This window comes from Aplysia californica, unplaced genomic scaffold (assembly GCF_000002075.1).
Source record: "Aplysia californica isolate F4 #8 unplaced genomic scaffold, AplCal3.0 scaffold00180, whole genome shotgun sequence".
NCBI classification, from domain to species: domain Eukaryota; kingdom Metazoa; phylum Mollusca; class Gastropoda; order Aplysiida; family Aplysiidae; genus Aplysia; species Aplysia californica.
In genome coordinates this window covers 381,758-397,443 of record NW_004797450.1, presented here as the reverse complement: position 1 = coordinate 397,443, position 15,686 = coordinate 381,758, and the positions used below count along the sequence as shown (strand labels likewise).

The following is a 15,686-nucleotide window of genomic DNA, read 5'->3' as shown; positions in this document are numbered from 1 at the left end:
TGTGTGTGTGTGTGTGTGTGTGTGTGTGTGTGTGTGTGTGTGTGTGTGTGTTTGTGTGTGTGTATTTTGTATGGATGTGTGTGCTTGGGCAAGGGAGAAACTAAAAGATTCTGAGTGCAACACTAATAACATTCAATCATAGTTTTGTCAACTTTTCAAAAACCAAAAAGCAGGCTCTTCCCAAAGGGAGGGTCAATACTTTGGGCATTAGCCAAGTAAATCTCTTCAAATTGCTCATATTCAATTTTCTCTGCATTCAAGATATCTAAAATACACTTTTCTCACTATCATTCGCGAATTCAATATTGAAAGTTCGCAATTTTTCAATGCTATCGCCAAGCCCATGAGGAGGAATACCAGTAAACAGAGAATGATTTTCAGAAACAATAGCGGACTTATGTACCAAGACCCTCAAAAACATATTAAATACTTTTTTACAAGCTAGTTGGCAGATATATTCGATGTATGACATGTTGTGACCTTTGATTTTCTTAACGAATCAATTTCCTTACAGAAAAAAAAAGAGAAGAAACGGTAGTTTGTTTTAGTAAGAGTTTTACAGAGCTCGCAACTGCATAGGGTCATATGAGCGAATTAACAATAGTTTAAATGAAAAACAAGTCACAAAGCAGAACTGGTTAACGCATGGTGGTGGCTCCTCCGACAACCCCCCTCCCTCAACCAAATTCTTTTCATAAAAGGGGCTATAAAGCTCTGGGTAAACCTCTGTCTATCAAAAAGCCAATATTTCGAGCAATAATTAAAGAACTCATACAACAATACCACAATGGAAAGCAGATCATACATACACATGCAATTAAGTTAAAGCTCAAAGTAAAGAAATATTTCTAAAACACAAAAACGATAAATAATTCATCAGCTTTTTTAGAAAGTTATGAGTAGATTTGTAAATCAGATAAATACAACTTTGATCTTCAGAATATAACAAAACAAATCAAATCAAATCATCAAAACATAGAACTTAAGTAAAGACAGCATTGAAAAATAAATAGGCCTATTATGTTATTCGCAGCCTAAATCTTGGATGATTCAATAAAGAATGTGACTGACTTACTCCCTCTATCAGTGGAAAATGGTGAATGATTCCATTCTCAACTTCTGACCATCACTGACAAACTAAACAAAAACACTAGGCAATGACAAGCAGCTTTAAAAATCGCCAAATTAAATTTCACAATATGACATCGACATCCCCAAATAGGAAGTAAAAGTAAAATCAGGACTTTGCTGATTTTGTCATTACTAGAAAGCTCTTTTAGTAAAATTGAAGGGGGCAAAGAAAGGAATTACGTTTCCAAAAACAGTGTAGTCCTAGATGAAAAGGGGAGTTGTTCCTTTCAAAAGCAACATTTTTAGTCATGTTAGGGCAGCTGCAAGAAAGAGACAGCCTATTCAGCAAAAGAACTGTATGTGCCTATCACAATTACTGCTTTCAACAGCCAAGAGAGGGTCTTGCATTTTCACAAAATGCCATTTTCCATTTATGCTGCTGGTTAACGGTAAAAAACAACAATTTGACACTTCTATGAACTGGCAATTCAATACAGAATGGATGATAAAGAAATAAAATATCCATCATCCCCCCCCCCCACAGCCCTCTGATTAAATGAACTTTAGAAGTTACATATTAAATAACAAAAAACATCTGTATAGCACATATCATCATTCAGTTGTAAGCTCTATGCACTTTACAATCTATATTACTACCTCAGCAAACCCTGGAACACAAAGAAACATTTTCAACCTCCTAGAAAACATACATCTCCTGTACTCACCCTCCCCCTCTCACCTTGAACAAGTCCACAGAAATTTTTAAAAAGTTATCCCTTCAAATACCAAGAAGTCACATCCTGATTCCATTCACAATTCTACTCCATCCCACATTGAGACCGCATCTAGCTAAGGAATAAGTCTGATTGTTTTTCTTTTCATTTTGGGGGGAGAAAGAGCCAGATGTACCAAAAACAGTTGTGTATCTGGTAGACTGAATGTTTTGTTCTTTTGTTTGACTAATATGGAGCAGTTCTGGAATAGGAGCAGGCAGAACATGTCTCTATGGCAGGTCATATCATCCCTGCAACATACATAATATGTATATCAAGTGCATATCAACTGCTTAGTGTAAGACTCCGCCATATATATGTCATTTTGAAATGTGACGTATGACTAGAGTTTTATACTGAGCAGACATTATATTGTTGCAACTGTGGCGAATTTTATCCACCCCCATTTACAAAATTTATGTCCTATCAGAGGCACACACAATGCTTTGACCCTGCTCATCACGGTGGACCAGAGCTGCGTCGGTTACATCCCAGTAAAAAGATTGAGATAATCAGTAAGATATCTTCCTCATTTGGGAATAGAACTAATGTCTTTTACTTTTAGCCTTACCGTTGCCTACAGATGACGGTACAATCAAACTTTGACAGCGATGTCAGTTCATGCTCAAAAGAGCAGGAAGAAATTCCTGCTCCCTCATACATTCTTCTTCACAACAATATCTTGGCCGAAAAATGTTTCTGGATGTATTCAAAACATTTAGCAAGCAACACAAAATTGAACATCTCATGAACATACCAGCCAGGTACAGAGAGTAAAGGAACGCAGTTTCAAACATGTTGTGGGCTCTTTTCAACACAACTCAACACCATTTCAAAATTTCAATACAAATGGTATAATACATAAACAACTTACTCTTCGTATGCATAAATCACGAGAATGTCCAAAAGAGTAATCAGATTCGCCATTGACTAGTCTCCTTGAGAGTACCTTGTAAAAATACAATTTTAAAAAATATAGTTTTGTGTACACCTCAGAACAAAAACTCGCAGTTTGGCGTGGAAGTGACGAAACTTTCATCGCTACAGGATACAACTGGAGCTCAAGCTTTGTCTCCACAGTTCCCCTCTCAGACAGGACTCAGCCCTTGGCAGGTTCATCTTCAAGAACATGCAGCCCAGCTAAGTTCCACAACGAAACGCCATATCTCAGTTCACACTAGAGTGCAAAGAGGAGAAACAATGTCACATGTCTTTTCCAAGGACACATCACTGAACAAAGTACTGTCAGGAAACAAACCCAAAACCTCTACACTGCAAGCGTAGTAGCCTGTTCCCTTAGCTAGCTTTGTTATCCTGATGCGACCACCTTTCTCGACTCAGCAACAACAAGGGTATCAGTTCCTAACCATCAGGTTATTCAGGTCAATCTGGTGTGTGTCACATCAAGCAAATTTGTCAGAACACTGAGCATATTCTAGGTTTCAATCTCTTTGATTATTCCTTCAAAGTTGTGCACACATGTCCAGAGTCTCAAACACAAGTATAACATGTTGTGAACTTCACTTTTCTTGCCAGTTCATTTCCTTACGAAAGACAAGGGAAAAACAACCAGGAAATAAATTGTTTTTTCTTCTTCTCATGAACGAGTATTTCACAAAGACACAACAAGCACTGGATATTTACAAAACGTTCCTCCATAACAGACTGACTAGGCCTGATGTGATTAGAAACACAAAAGAGAAAAGCAAGTTCGAGGAGCATGTGACCACAGTTTCCGAGACTTGGATGTCCACTGTTGAACTCTCCTTCACTCAGTCTTATCAAAAAGCTGTGAAACTTCCTGGAACGTAAGAAATATCTGAAGAATTGCCCAAATCTTTTTGAGCAAATTTTCCTGAAACTTTTAAAGTCAGTTTCCATATAATGTTGTCTGCGGGAGGACAACTGATGGATGAAAAAGATGAACTGTCAGGACAGTGGCTTGTTCATCTTTGAGCAAAATATGTAGAACGTCTTCCCTTGTATGAAAGTCACAGAAGGCAGACCCCAGGTCTCTTTCAAGAAGCTCTATCTAAGGCACTGCCTTGCTTCAGAGCCTCATAACGACTGTGAACTTTCTCAAAGTTGACTGTTGATCCTGTGATGCTAGGGGACCGATCGCTGCCGCCGATCGAGCCACCGTCATGAGGTGTTAGTAAACCACTGGGAAGGAGAAACAAAGAGGTTTTGTTTGAGAGATAGAAAACACATCCACAAAATAATGGCAATATTGTACAGGAGAAAAGCAAGGTAACAGCAATAGTTTGTTCGTCAGTGTCTGACAATGACCAGTGTATCTGCTGAGGGGAGTATTTCTTAAGCAAAATACAAGAAATAAGATTACTGCGCATTTGCTAACCTTTGGTAATCCATGTCATTTATTTCCAAACGTAGTTTGACACAAAAACTTATCAAATGTCTCCTTTAAAAGAAGAGGATAATAAAGATTTTAGCTACTTTGTGAGTTTGAAAACTTACGATTCCACAGGGGCAGGCATGAACATTCGCTGTCTTTCAATCATTTTATGTATCGTCTTCAGATTAGCCACCTCCTCCGGCAGATGACCCTCTAGCGTTCTCACATTCAGATCAATGTCCGATCGTGCCTGAAAAGCCAAAGACATGAAGTTATCCAGGGCATGGGTTATCAATACACTGTACCATCCCAAAAATACGGCTAGAGAAACTGTTCTTTATTTTGTACTTATAAGAGGGCTATATTTAAATGCTAAATTATTTCTTTCAATTCCCCCCCTCCCCCAAATGTAATGGAGTCTTTAAAGTAAGTAAAAAGCATCTTTCATGTACGATGTCACAGATACTCACATATGGCCTCACAAGAGCAGAGACCCCAGATGTGAGTATTATGTCAAGTAATTTCCAAAAGAAGAGCTCAAGTATTAAGTGAACTGTACCTTCCCATGTTTGCAAACCACTCACATCAGATGGTACTCTCAGCTACACTAAGAGTTAAAACAGTCTACTTTTTGTGTCTACACAATAATCCTTATTTAGCTTGGGGTAAAAGCTTATCAGACAGACAGACAGAAAGAAACTGCAGAAGGCGAGCAAGAGAATCTTTACCCATGAATGCACCCTCCCCCACCCTCCCATTCTCAAAATAAGGGGAAAAAAAGAAATAAGACCGAACAGTGGTGCGTGATCTGTGACACATTTAATTAATGTATCATCATAAAAACATGCATACACAGAGAACTAACAGACAGACACATACACCCCTCACCAGTAACATCTCGACACATTTCTTTCGACCTAGTTTGCACGCCAGATGTATAGCAGTCTCCCCACGGTTGTCCTGTACGTTGATGGGTGTCGGGTCGTACTCCAACAAAAGAGACAACACCTGAGGGATGTCGCCAGCACCCCTGACGGCGTGGTGCAGAGCTGTGTAGCCAGTGGTCAAGTTGACGGCACACACGTGACTGATCAGGCCATCTGTGTGTGAATGTCACATAGAACGAAGAATAGAAGAGAATCCAATAAGGGTATACATAGAGAATACCGTGAGAGAATGAGATGTACTTAGTGAAAAGATAAAGTGTCTATAGTGTGTGTGTGTGTGTGTGTGTGTGTGTGTGTGTGTGTGTGTGTGTGTGTATGTGTGTGTGTGTGTGTGTGCAAGTGTGTGATTGTGCATATGTGTGTGTGTGTGTGTGTGTGTGTGTGAGCGCGTGAGCGTGCGTGTGTGTGTGTTCTTATGTGTGTTTATGGTCACATGTGTAATTATGAGTAGGTGTGCGAGCACAAGTGTTTGTGCATCCTGGTAGGGCTGCACTCATAGGAATTTGTCAGATGCTTATTTATTTTATGCTTTCTTCTCTATATTATTCAGTTTGTCCTCTCTATCAGCTTTCGTCTTGCTTTACATCATATCATCTCTCTATATAAGCAATTTTTTCTTTGTTATCTTTTTTTTATCTTCTCTCTGCTTTCTGCTCACTCAACATCATCTGAGTTCTTTCCTTATTTGAAAGTATGTAATCTCTTGTCAACTTTTTTTATATAATGTTATCACAACTGATCTGATCTGACTTCATCTCTGACTCACCATGATATATGGACAGGCCCTTGGGTCGGTTGGCATCATTCACAATCCGACTGAGCCGAGTCTGGTAGAAAAGCTCTGTGCTGTCAGCCAGGCCAGTGGTCACTTGAACTTGAGGGGAGGATGCTCTTTCAAATCTGGAGAGAGGGGGGAAATATTGTAAAGCTGTAGCTAACTGAGAGTCAGGTTGATTGCAAAAGTTGTTGTTTCCACCCCACTGACTCACTTTAGGTCATTTCATAGGTCAGGAATGTTGCTTCAATTCTGCCCGTTACAGCCAACCCTCAGTGAGTGAGATAAAGCAGCCCAGCAGAAAGGTGGAGATACAGTCAGACCTGCCTTAGCGGTCACCTCTTTATAGCAGTCATCTGTATGATCACTAAAGGCAACTATTCCATGACACCATTTCATTTTTTTCCAATACTTTAATTTTTTTCATGGCAGACTCTATTCAACGCCACCACGGTCAATCATTTTTGCAACAAGTCAGCCTCAAACCTGCTCACAGAGGTCATTTACTACAAAAGTTTTCAACTAACCCGTCCTCAGATTGAGTGTATATGTTCAATCAATGCACAGAAGCTCTTATCATAGACAACAATTTTGATGGAAATGAAATGGAAAGATAAAAACAGTGATTTCAAATTTCAAACTATTTGTTAACTTTGTCAAGTCAAGTAAATGATCATAACTCAGACCCTGACTCTTGTGACCACCTGTCTACAATGGACTTTTTTCTCAGTCACCTTTAATGGCCATTATGGACAGGTTCAACTTGTACGTAACAAAAAATACATTCTCAAGCTGGAATTGGACTCGTGTCTTTTAACTTTTAAAAGCATTGGCAGGAGCCTAACCATTACATTACAGACACCCTTATAGTGAATCTACAGAATATAAGAACAGTTAGCCTAGAAATGTGCACTCATGTGACTTTATGTAGTAAAACACTTACCAAAAAAACAAAAAAACCAACCCTAGAATATCACAACAAAAGATACACTATAAAAAAGGAGCAGACCATAACAAAACAATGACTGAGACTTTTGCTTATTTACAATGTGAACAGCAGTTATTTGGAAGAACTTACCTCGTGTCGGAGACAAACTCAGGGCCAGTAAAGATTGAGGATGAGACATCGTGACTAGTCTGAAATTCATCTGAAACAGTGCAAAAGATGATGGTATGACAATCTAAAAGCATCCAGACCTGCTCATCCAATCAGCAGGCGCTCCGTCTACAACTGTTATAAAAAGCAATGACTCGAAAGGAGCAATTTTTTTTACCTCATTAAAACTTGATCCATTCACAAACTTCTCTCTAATAAGACCCAACATTTTATTTCATTTTTAAAGCTTACATTATCTTTTCGTAATACTTAATCTTGGTGGGGGGGTTTTCCCCATGATTATTTTTTCCAGAAAGTGTAGTGTAGTTCCACTATTTGCAATACGAGTATACTTTTCTCCTTCAGTTGTTGCTGTTAATAGCATCCTTTTCTTCACAAAATTTGTTCAAAGAATAACATCAGGAGACCTGATATATTAAAGATGTCAATGACCTCAATAGAGGTTAAAAAAAAAGGCTTTTGTTTAAACAACACAACAAACCTGAACACCAGACAAGTGATTCCTATGTAACAATAACATCATCTTTAAAACAAACGTGTTAACGTCTATCCAACAAAACCCATTAAGAACAGACTTAGTATAAAAGATTTTGGCTCAGACAAGGTACACTATAAAACTGTCAAGAGACTGTGGGCTATTTTCAGACCACATTTTCTGCAATGGCGCTATCTTTAAATACAGGACAAAATGTTGCTACTAAAATGCCACTAACTGAAACTTTAAGTTTTTGTGCAGAGAAACACACTGACACAATAATGGCCATTTAGGGCAGGAGAAGGAAACACAGATGGATGGAAAAAAACAGAGGGAGAAAATAAATAGGACCTAACTGTAAGACCCTCTAACCACCTGCTCTGATCACTTTATCACAGTAACAGTCTTAACAAAAGAAACAGCACAAGAAACAGAAATAAAAAACAAAAAAGCCCTCACCATCTTGTTTGAGTGGGTCTTTTGACGAGCTGGAGGTTGGGTCAAGGACACCAGAATCTGCGTCGGAGTCGTCCGCACTGGAAAGGGAAATGCCAAAAAAATAAATAAAGGTCAAGATCTTATAACCCAGTGATGAAAGATTCTGCAGGTAGTCTAACATCATCTTAAAACAAAATGAACAGATTCAAGACTTCATAGAGCCAAAAAAGTTCCAGAGATAATAATGAATGTAAAATACGTGTATAATGGCAAACAGGTAATATATAAACTTCTACACCAGAGTATAATTTTGAGGGATCATTTCGCATTAACATCAATATCATTTCGAAAGATGGTATAATAATTCATTGTTGGAGCACACCCAATTGAGCTTTGTTTGAATACACATTAATAAAATGTCTTCTTTGCCATGTTTAAAATTGTTTTGTTTTTTTTAATTTCACGTAGAGACACATCTGTATGAAATGTATTGTTTAAAAGTAAATACTGCCAGATACATTTATCAACACCTCTTCAAGTTAAACTTCACATACATACATCATAAGATATTTCTAATATGAAAAAAGATCGAAACATTCTATAACTATGGGAACAATAAAAGTGGTGCTTTTCTGTTTCTCTTCTATTACGAAAGGACTCCTTTCTAACTATCAGAGACAACATTTTGGTTTTGTATTTGATAGTTACTTAATTCCTTACTTTGAAATTTGTAGTTTCTTTTTCTTACTAATGATTGGCACACCCTCAACTATCACTATGAAATACACAGACAGTAATTCTCAACTCAACATCTAAATAAAAAGTTTGTAAACCTCAGAGGGCAAAATGTTCTTCATAACAATACCGAGAACACAATTTTCCCTTATTCATGAAAGTGTATATGACTAGGCTGGAAATACTGAAAAGCTTACTTAAGAACATAACAAAAGACCCAAACACCATACAGTTAATTTCTAAGAAACAACATTTTCTAAAAACCAGAGTAAAAACTTAAGTCCTGATCAAACAATACACATTATGTCCTCTATGTCTTACCAGTCAGACTCATACTGAGCAACCTCAGGGTAGACTGCAGACTCCAAGAGAAAGCGAATGATGGGTAGTCTCCCCGTGGCTGCGGCCACCATTAGAGGGGTGTCACCTTCCTTATTTCGCAAGTGGTGGTCGAACTTTGGCTGTTATACACACACACACACACAGAGAAAACAATTTGTCTGAATATGAGAGTTACGGAATGTAAATCCAGTACAAAAATTGACAAGTATAATGGTAGTGTTGTAATTTACAGAAAGAGTTTAACGGCACTCGCAACACAATAAGTCATATAAGTGCCGAAGAATAGATGTGTTACAAAAGAGTAACAAACACAAAAAAGAAGGAGGAGAGATCAGGGTGATAGATGTTTGATAAGAAAGAAGGAGCATGAGCAAACCACACCAGAGCACCAGCCAACCACCCACAATGGTAGCGTTGAGGTGACAAGATCTTTCAAATGAGATAATAATAATGTCAATTCCTAAGTACACAGCAAAATTTAAATAAACAGTAATAATCTTCCCATCCAACAGTCACTTTGTAATACTGCATGATGTTCCTAAAAACCAATAAACACTAGCCACTCTCAATAATGTCACCACTCCCTTAATGCCTCCCTTAGTCATTAGCCATTAGCAGTAAAACTCGCTCCACCCACACAGCCAATTAGAATATCAACTAAAATTTATAAGATGAAACTGCATTTCAACCATCAACAACAACAACAAAATGTCTATTTTTAGTTTTTAGTTGTAGTAAGAGTTTTACGGCACTTGCAACACAATAAGGGCATATAAGTGCCGAAGATTAGAGGTGTTACAAGAGAGTAACGAACAAAAAAAAGGAGCGATAAAGACGATAGTTGGTTGATAGGAAAGAAGGAACAAACCATACTAGAGCACACACCAACCACCCATAAATGTCTACTTTTCCTCCACTATCCTCTTTCCCTCTAACCCCCCCCCCCCCCCCACCCAAAAGAAAATGAATACCCAAAAACAAAACTAGAAAAAAAACCCCAAAAACTCCCAAAACAGACCAAACCAAACAATCCAAACAAAACAAAAACCCAAACAAACCCTTCCCCAACCATCCCTCAAACTCCTACTTACCAGCCAGATCTGTTGTAACAATGCCAGTGCCTTGCGCGACTTGTCCATGACGCATTTGATGACCTGCCTCGTGTGCTGCTGTCGGTGCGACTCGATCATGATGCGCACTCCCTCGTACTGTCGACAGGTCACCAGCTGACCCTCAGCATCCAACATGGCTGTCGTCGCTCCGTGGAACAGGAGAAGCTCAACAATGCGACTGTAACCTGAAACATTCGAGTCACAGATTCAGGCAAGTTTCAATGCGAGTAAAGATAAACGTATCGACACCATAACCGTCATTTCGTGCAGAAAAAAACACAGTGAAACAGACAAACAGAAAAACAAAAGAGGCAAAGTAAAGAGGTAAGACCCACCATTAATGGCCTTCAAACATGCCCTTGACCAAATAAGATGAGATAAGATACAAAATGATAAGAAAGAAACAACCTTCATTTTCCTCATAAGAAATTTTTTCTTGTAGCTGCTGCTATTTAAAGCTATATTAATATTTGTTTAGTCGATGGGAAAAACCAGTTCTATACAGGTACTAGCTTTACCCTTGATTTATTGGTTATAGAAAAGCAGAGTCAACAGATAGACTATTATACAAAGGTGCTTTCAGACTCACCTCTTTCAGCAGCCAACTGTAGAGCTGTTTTGTTATCACGATCTACGGCGTTAATATCCAACAACTTCCTGTACTCTCTTGGTTTCTCGGGACTGTCGAGTGACCTCTGACTCCCAGGCGACTTGATAAATCCCGAGGACGACCTTGACATGCTATGCATCCCTGAAGATCCCCCTGCGGCGTTGAGTGCAGGTGCGCTGTCAAACATACTTTTGCTCTCGATGGACTGTCGGCAGTAGCCCAGTAGGTAGGACACTATGGTTTGATGTCCCATTTTGGCTGCCACGTGGAGCGCTGTTGCCCCCGTGGTGGGGTGTCGCTTGCGAATGTCCCCGCCTCTCTGTGAGACAAGATTATTTCAATGTTTTCTTTTTTCGTTGGAATCAGGTTTGGTTTGGGTAAAGACACATGCTTTGACACAATAACAGTCAGTCATTTAGTACAAAGAAAATGTGTGTGAGTGTGCACTCTTTTTTGTGGAGAGCTAGAGAAAGACAGAGAGATAGGGAAAGAGAGAGACAGACAGACAGACAGACAGACAGACAGACAGACAGACAGACAGACAGACAGACAGCCAGAGAGAGAGAGAGAGTGAGAGAGAGAGAGAGAGAGAGAGGGGATAAGAGAGAGAGAGAGGATGAGAGAGAATGAGAGAAATTATCGCTATTAGAACCGTATAGTGCTCAAATTCAATAAGCCACTTCTTCTTGAGAAACACCACAAACAAATGGGAGAAGGCCATGCAAGCATGTTCTCCTACCACCTGCCTCATTTTTTCCAAGGGACAAAACTTTAAGCAAAGTATAGTCAAACCTGCTCAAACAGCCACCTCTTCAAGACAACCACCTGCATAAACAACCACTTCCCATTCACTGCCTTGCACTTTTTAAGAATATTATAATAATGCTGTTTAAGACAACCACCTGTCTAAGACAACTACTACTTTTCTTGACAATGAGTGGTCGTTTTAGAAAATTTCTTGTTTGTTTTAGTAGAGGTTTTACGGTGCTCGCAACTGCATAAGGTCATATGAGCGTCAAGGGGTGGATGTTAGAGAAGTCCTTACAGGGATTCAGAATTATTCTGCTCACCTCTCTAGCTTCAACAGCTTCAACTATCAAGGCACCCCGGAAATAGCAGGTCACAAGAGTGTGGCAAACATAGAGAAGAAGTAGAGGAAAAATGACAATAGTAAGGATTAGGAAAGAAAAAGCAGCAGTTCCCTGTTGAAGTTCAGGCACAGTTATGAGAATGACATTGTTGGATCAGCCCATTTACAATTCTACTGCGCATAAGAACGAGAAATGTCCCCCCTTTGGGAACGGCCTAAAGACACTTCAGTCAGTAGCACCGCCCGCGGGGTAGAACATTTGTATTGCATAAACAACACAGCAAGACGGATTAAGTGTTCCACGGAGTCCTGTACTGACCTCACACAGCAGTTTGAGCACATCCAGGTGGCCATTCTCCACAGCCAGGTAGAGGGGCCAGTTGCCAGTGCCGCTCTGTAGAGGGAGGTACAACATGTGAGGGTGATAACTGGACTATCAAGATAATATTGATGAAGAATAGCATTTGTATAACACATACCCCTCCTCAACAGCAAACTCTAAGCCATTTACAATCAAAATGAGACTGAGGATAGGGATGGGCATTTGGTTGAGAATGCTCGTCTTTTTTTTGTATGCGAGTATAGATCTGTGAGCGAGTGTGCATGCGTTTTGTGATACAACCTCCCCCATCCCCCATTTAACTGCTATTACTTTGGGTAACATAAAGCAAGTAAACAATGCAAAAAGGGCCATACTTTTGAATTCAGCTATAGAAAGATTTTATGCCGCAAATAAAAAGATTAAATCAATGAGATAAGAATAAGAAATGTTTTTTGAAGGTTCAGCATCTATCTATACACAGCAGGAAATCCAACATTTTATCTTACTAATATGAGACAAATACCATAAGCTCTTGACTAGAATTGCATTAAGATAATGATATAATGCTTAAACCAAGGATCACAGTAACAGCTGCAGCGTGGACTAACCTTTGGGTTGATGTTGTCGCCTTCGTCTAGCAGCAGGAACAGCTCGCCAGCATCCCCGTTGAGGGCACAACCCAACATCTTTGGGGTAACGATCTCCTCCTGGCGCCTGAGAAAAGTTTTTTTTTAAAATGTAGATTTTTTAACGCCCTCAATGACACAATTTAGATAGTTGCCTGAGACAGAAGACATATGTGAGTCAGCGTGGTGAAATCAGGCGCTCGTCAAAATAATTAAAGTCAAGAAACCTGCATTTTTCCACAGGATTTGAATTTTGTTTCAAATTTTTGTCTTTTGGTTCAACACCTTTTATATCCGTTGACAAACACATTTCTGTGAAGATTTCAATGAAAAAAGTTGATAAAAGGCGCAAAAAATGTACATTATTTGTTTCCAAGGTCTCTCAAGCTATGTAAGACATCAGACTTTGATGGCCATTTTCTCGCTAATTTTACCCCTGAAATCAGGCGACCCCCAACCTCCTTCGATTGCAAATACCTCGACTTCTATTCAAGATTGATGGATAATTTTTTTATCACAAACAAAACAAATGAACAAGCTTTATAATGGTACTAATAATTCCATATACCCCAAAATTGACGAGCACCTGATTCCAACATGTTGTAACACATTGGGGTTAACAAACTAATCTAACAAGATAGAAATGCGAGACAGTATCCATTGTATGATTGTTAGTTGTTTCACCATCACATGCAGGAAACTTAAGTTCCGATTCCCAGGTGTGGAGAATTTTTATTGAGTAGATTAGTATTTTTGCTGGGATGTTGTATCCCCCTAAGCCTGGGTTGTCCATCAAAGGCAGGTTCTCCTAAATGGTCTAAATTGTGTCAATGAAGGCATAAAAACACCAGCATTAAAAAAATATGTCTCTGCGTCTAGGTAAATGTCATGAACCTTATATAATATTTAACAAATTGCTCGTTGTGCAGCGTTCATCTCTTAAAGAGGGGTGTCACCCAGTTGAGACTGTTTCAGACTATTCATCCATACAATTTAGATAATTTAGGAAGCTGGCTGCTTTGACTCTGCCAGTCCAGGCCAACCTCGGAAGAGATTGGAAAATAGCATCCAAACAAACAGATAAAGAAAGTTGATTTTAAAAAACTAGCTAAACTGATACAACACAGCCACTAGTTGCTTTGCCTGAAATCTTATGTGTGAAAGTGTAAAACAGAAAGATGACACTAAATCTTCAGAGGAGTATCTCTGATGTGCTAGGAGCATTAACTTTATCTGCTGGGATAAAAAAAACGTTTGTTCATGCAGCAATTGAAAACAAAGAGACTTACTTCTCCCATGCAGCCTTGAGCTTGAGATGTATGGAAGTCTTTTTACACAGTCGTACAGCTTTATGTAAGCCCTGGAGAAGGACAGAACAGAGGAGCATTTAATCACAAAATATGAATTATCACCAGAAGTTAGAGTAACGGAACTAGTGGCTCTTTCAAAAGAGAGAAAGGAAAAGGTGGTTACGTTAGTGAGTTAAAAAAAAACAAACCACGCAACAAGATAGAGAGCGAAGATCAATGATATTTACTTCATAAAATACAAGAATTTAAACATTGATATATCAAATCAGAAATATCTATGTATTAAAAGGGTGTCTATTAATACCAATGTTAAAACTGTTTTTGATTGAACTTTAAAAAAAATAAAATCTTTTTGAAAAATAAGCAGCGTGAATTTACAGCTTTCTAAACTATGGGGACAAAAGCAGAGCATTTGTGACAAGATACAGTTTTGAGACGATCAAGAATTCTATGGCACTTTTAGGTCATATAAGTGCCGAAGTTTAGATGTGTTACTAGATAGTAACATACAAATATAAGAAGGGGGGAGGGATAAAGACGACATATTTTTTTAAGAAAGAAGAAGCAAACCACACTAGAACACTCGCTAACCACCAACACAGATGTTTAATTAATAACATCTCCTCAGTTTACTTACCACGTAGGACTTGGGGAAATGATCAAGGAAAACATCCACAGCATGCTCGTGGTTGTGAAGAACTGCATGATGCAGGGGGAGGTAACCATTCATGTCAGCTATTGTGGGATTTGCATCATGTCTGTGAACAACAGAAGACAACATTAAAATGCACCAAGTTTAGTTGGAGTAATGAAAAGTAAATAAATAAAATAATAAAGTAAGAGTTTAAAATGAGCAAGGCTGATTGAAATGACAGAAGGAGAGTCAAAATTTCACAATATAGATCCTTTAGTATGCAGGCTGATCCAACCTTGCATGCCAGCACCAACCCAAGATGAGTGGGAGATATCCATGCAGTTGGAAGACAGAGGAACTTGATAAAATATCTTCCCAACTAGGGAACCAAATTCATGTTTTTTTAAACAAAGTGAAGAAATTAACGACTACACCACATACACCAGTCAATGGAGAGAAGGGACATAATATCACCAACTCTTTGGAAATGGTTGTACATCACCCACTCAGGGTAAACTTTTTTTTTTAAGTAGATTTTTCACATTTGCTGACCATTTCAAAAAACAAGTTTTATTTTTTTTTCTCACTTTCCTTTGTTTAACACTTTAATTTGCTTATTTCATTTTTTCCATTTGAATAAATTCAAATATATGAAGAGGAAACATTGACCAAATTTGCAACAATTTTGAGGTACTTTTACTATTTCACAATTACTGAAGAATAACTAAAAACAGATGTACAAAAAATGGAATTTAAAAAAGTGACAGACAGAAGACCAACAGACAAACAGAAAAAGGAGACAAAAACAGAGAAAGGTAGGGCAGAGACATCATACAGATTTAATTAGAGAAATACTGAACAAGAGTATGGGAATGAGAAAGAAAGAGGGAGAGAAAGAGAAAGAGAAAGAGAGAGGGAACAGAAGGGGAGATAGAGAGAGAGAGAGAGAGAGA

At 38.6% G+C, this 15,686-nt stretch overlaps 1 protein-coding gene across 1 annotated transcript in view; it reads right to left on the bottom strand.

The window, feature by feature from the left end:
* Positions 1-276: 276 nt before the first annotated feature.
* The window catches only part of LOC101856804 (ankyrin-3), a gene marked incomplete in the record, with an annotated part of 34,960 nt that continues 19,550 nt past the window's right edge, over positions 277-15,686 (bottom strand). The window contains 13 exon segments of the mRNA XM_005098336.3: positions 277-4,007; positions 4,323-4,450; positions 5,089-5,300; positions 5,914-6,047; positions 7,001-7,070; positions 7,974-8,050; positions 9,009-9,148; positions 10,121-10,326; positions 10,731-11,070; positions 12,161-12,235; positions 12,772-12,877; positions 14,079-14,149; positions 14,737-14,857. Coding sequence (XP_005098393.2) covers positions 3,863-4,007; positions 4,323-4,450; positions 5,089-5,300; positions 5,914-6,047; positions 7,001-7,070; positions 7,974-8,050; positions 9,009-9,148; positions 10,121-10,326; positions 10,731-11,070; positions 12,161-12,235; positions 12,772-12,877; positions 14,079-14,149; positions 14,737-14,857 — 1,825 coding nt within the window.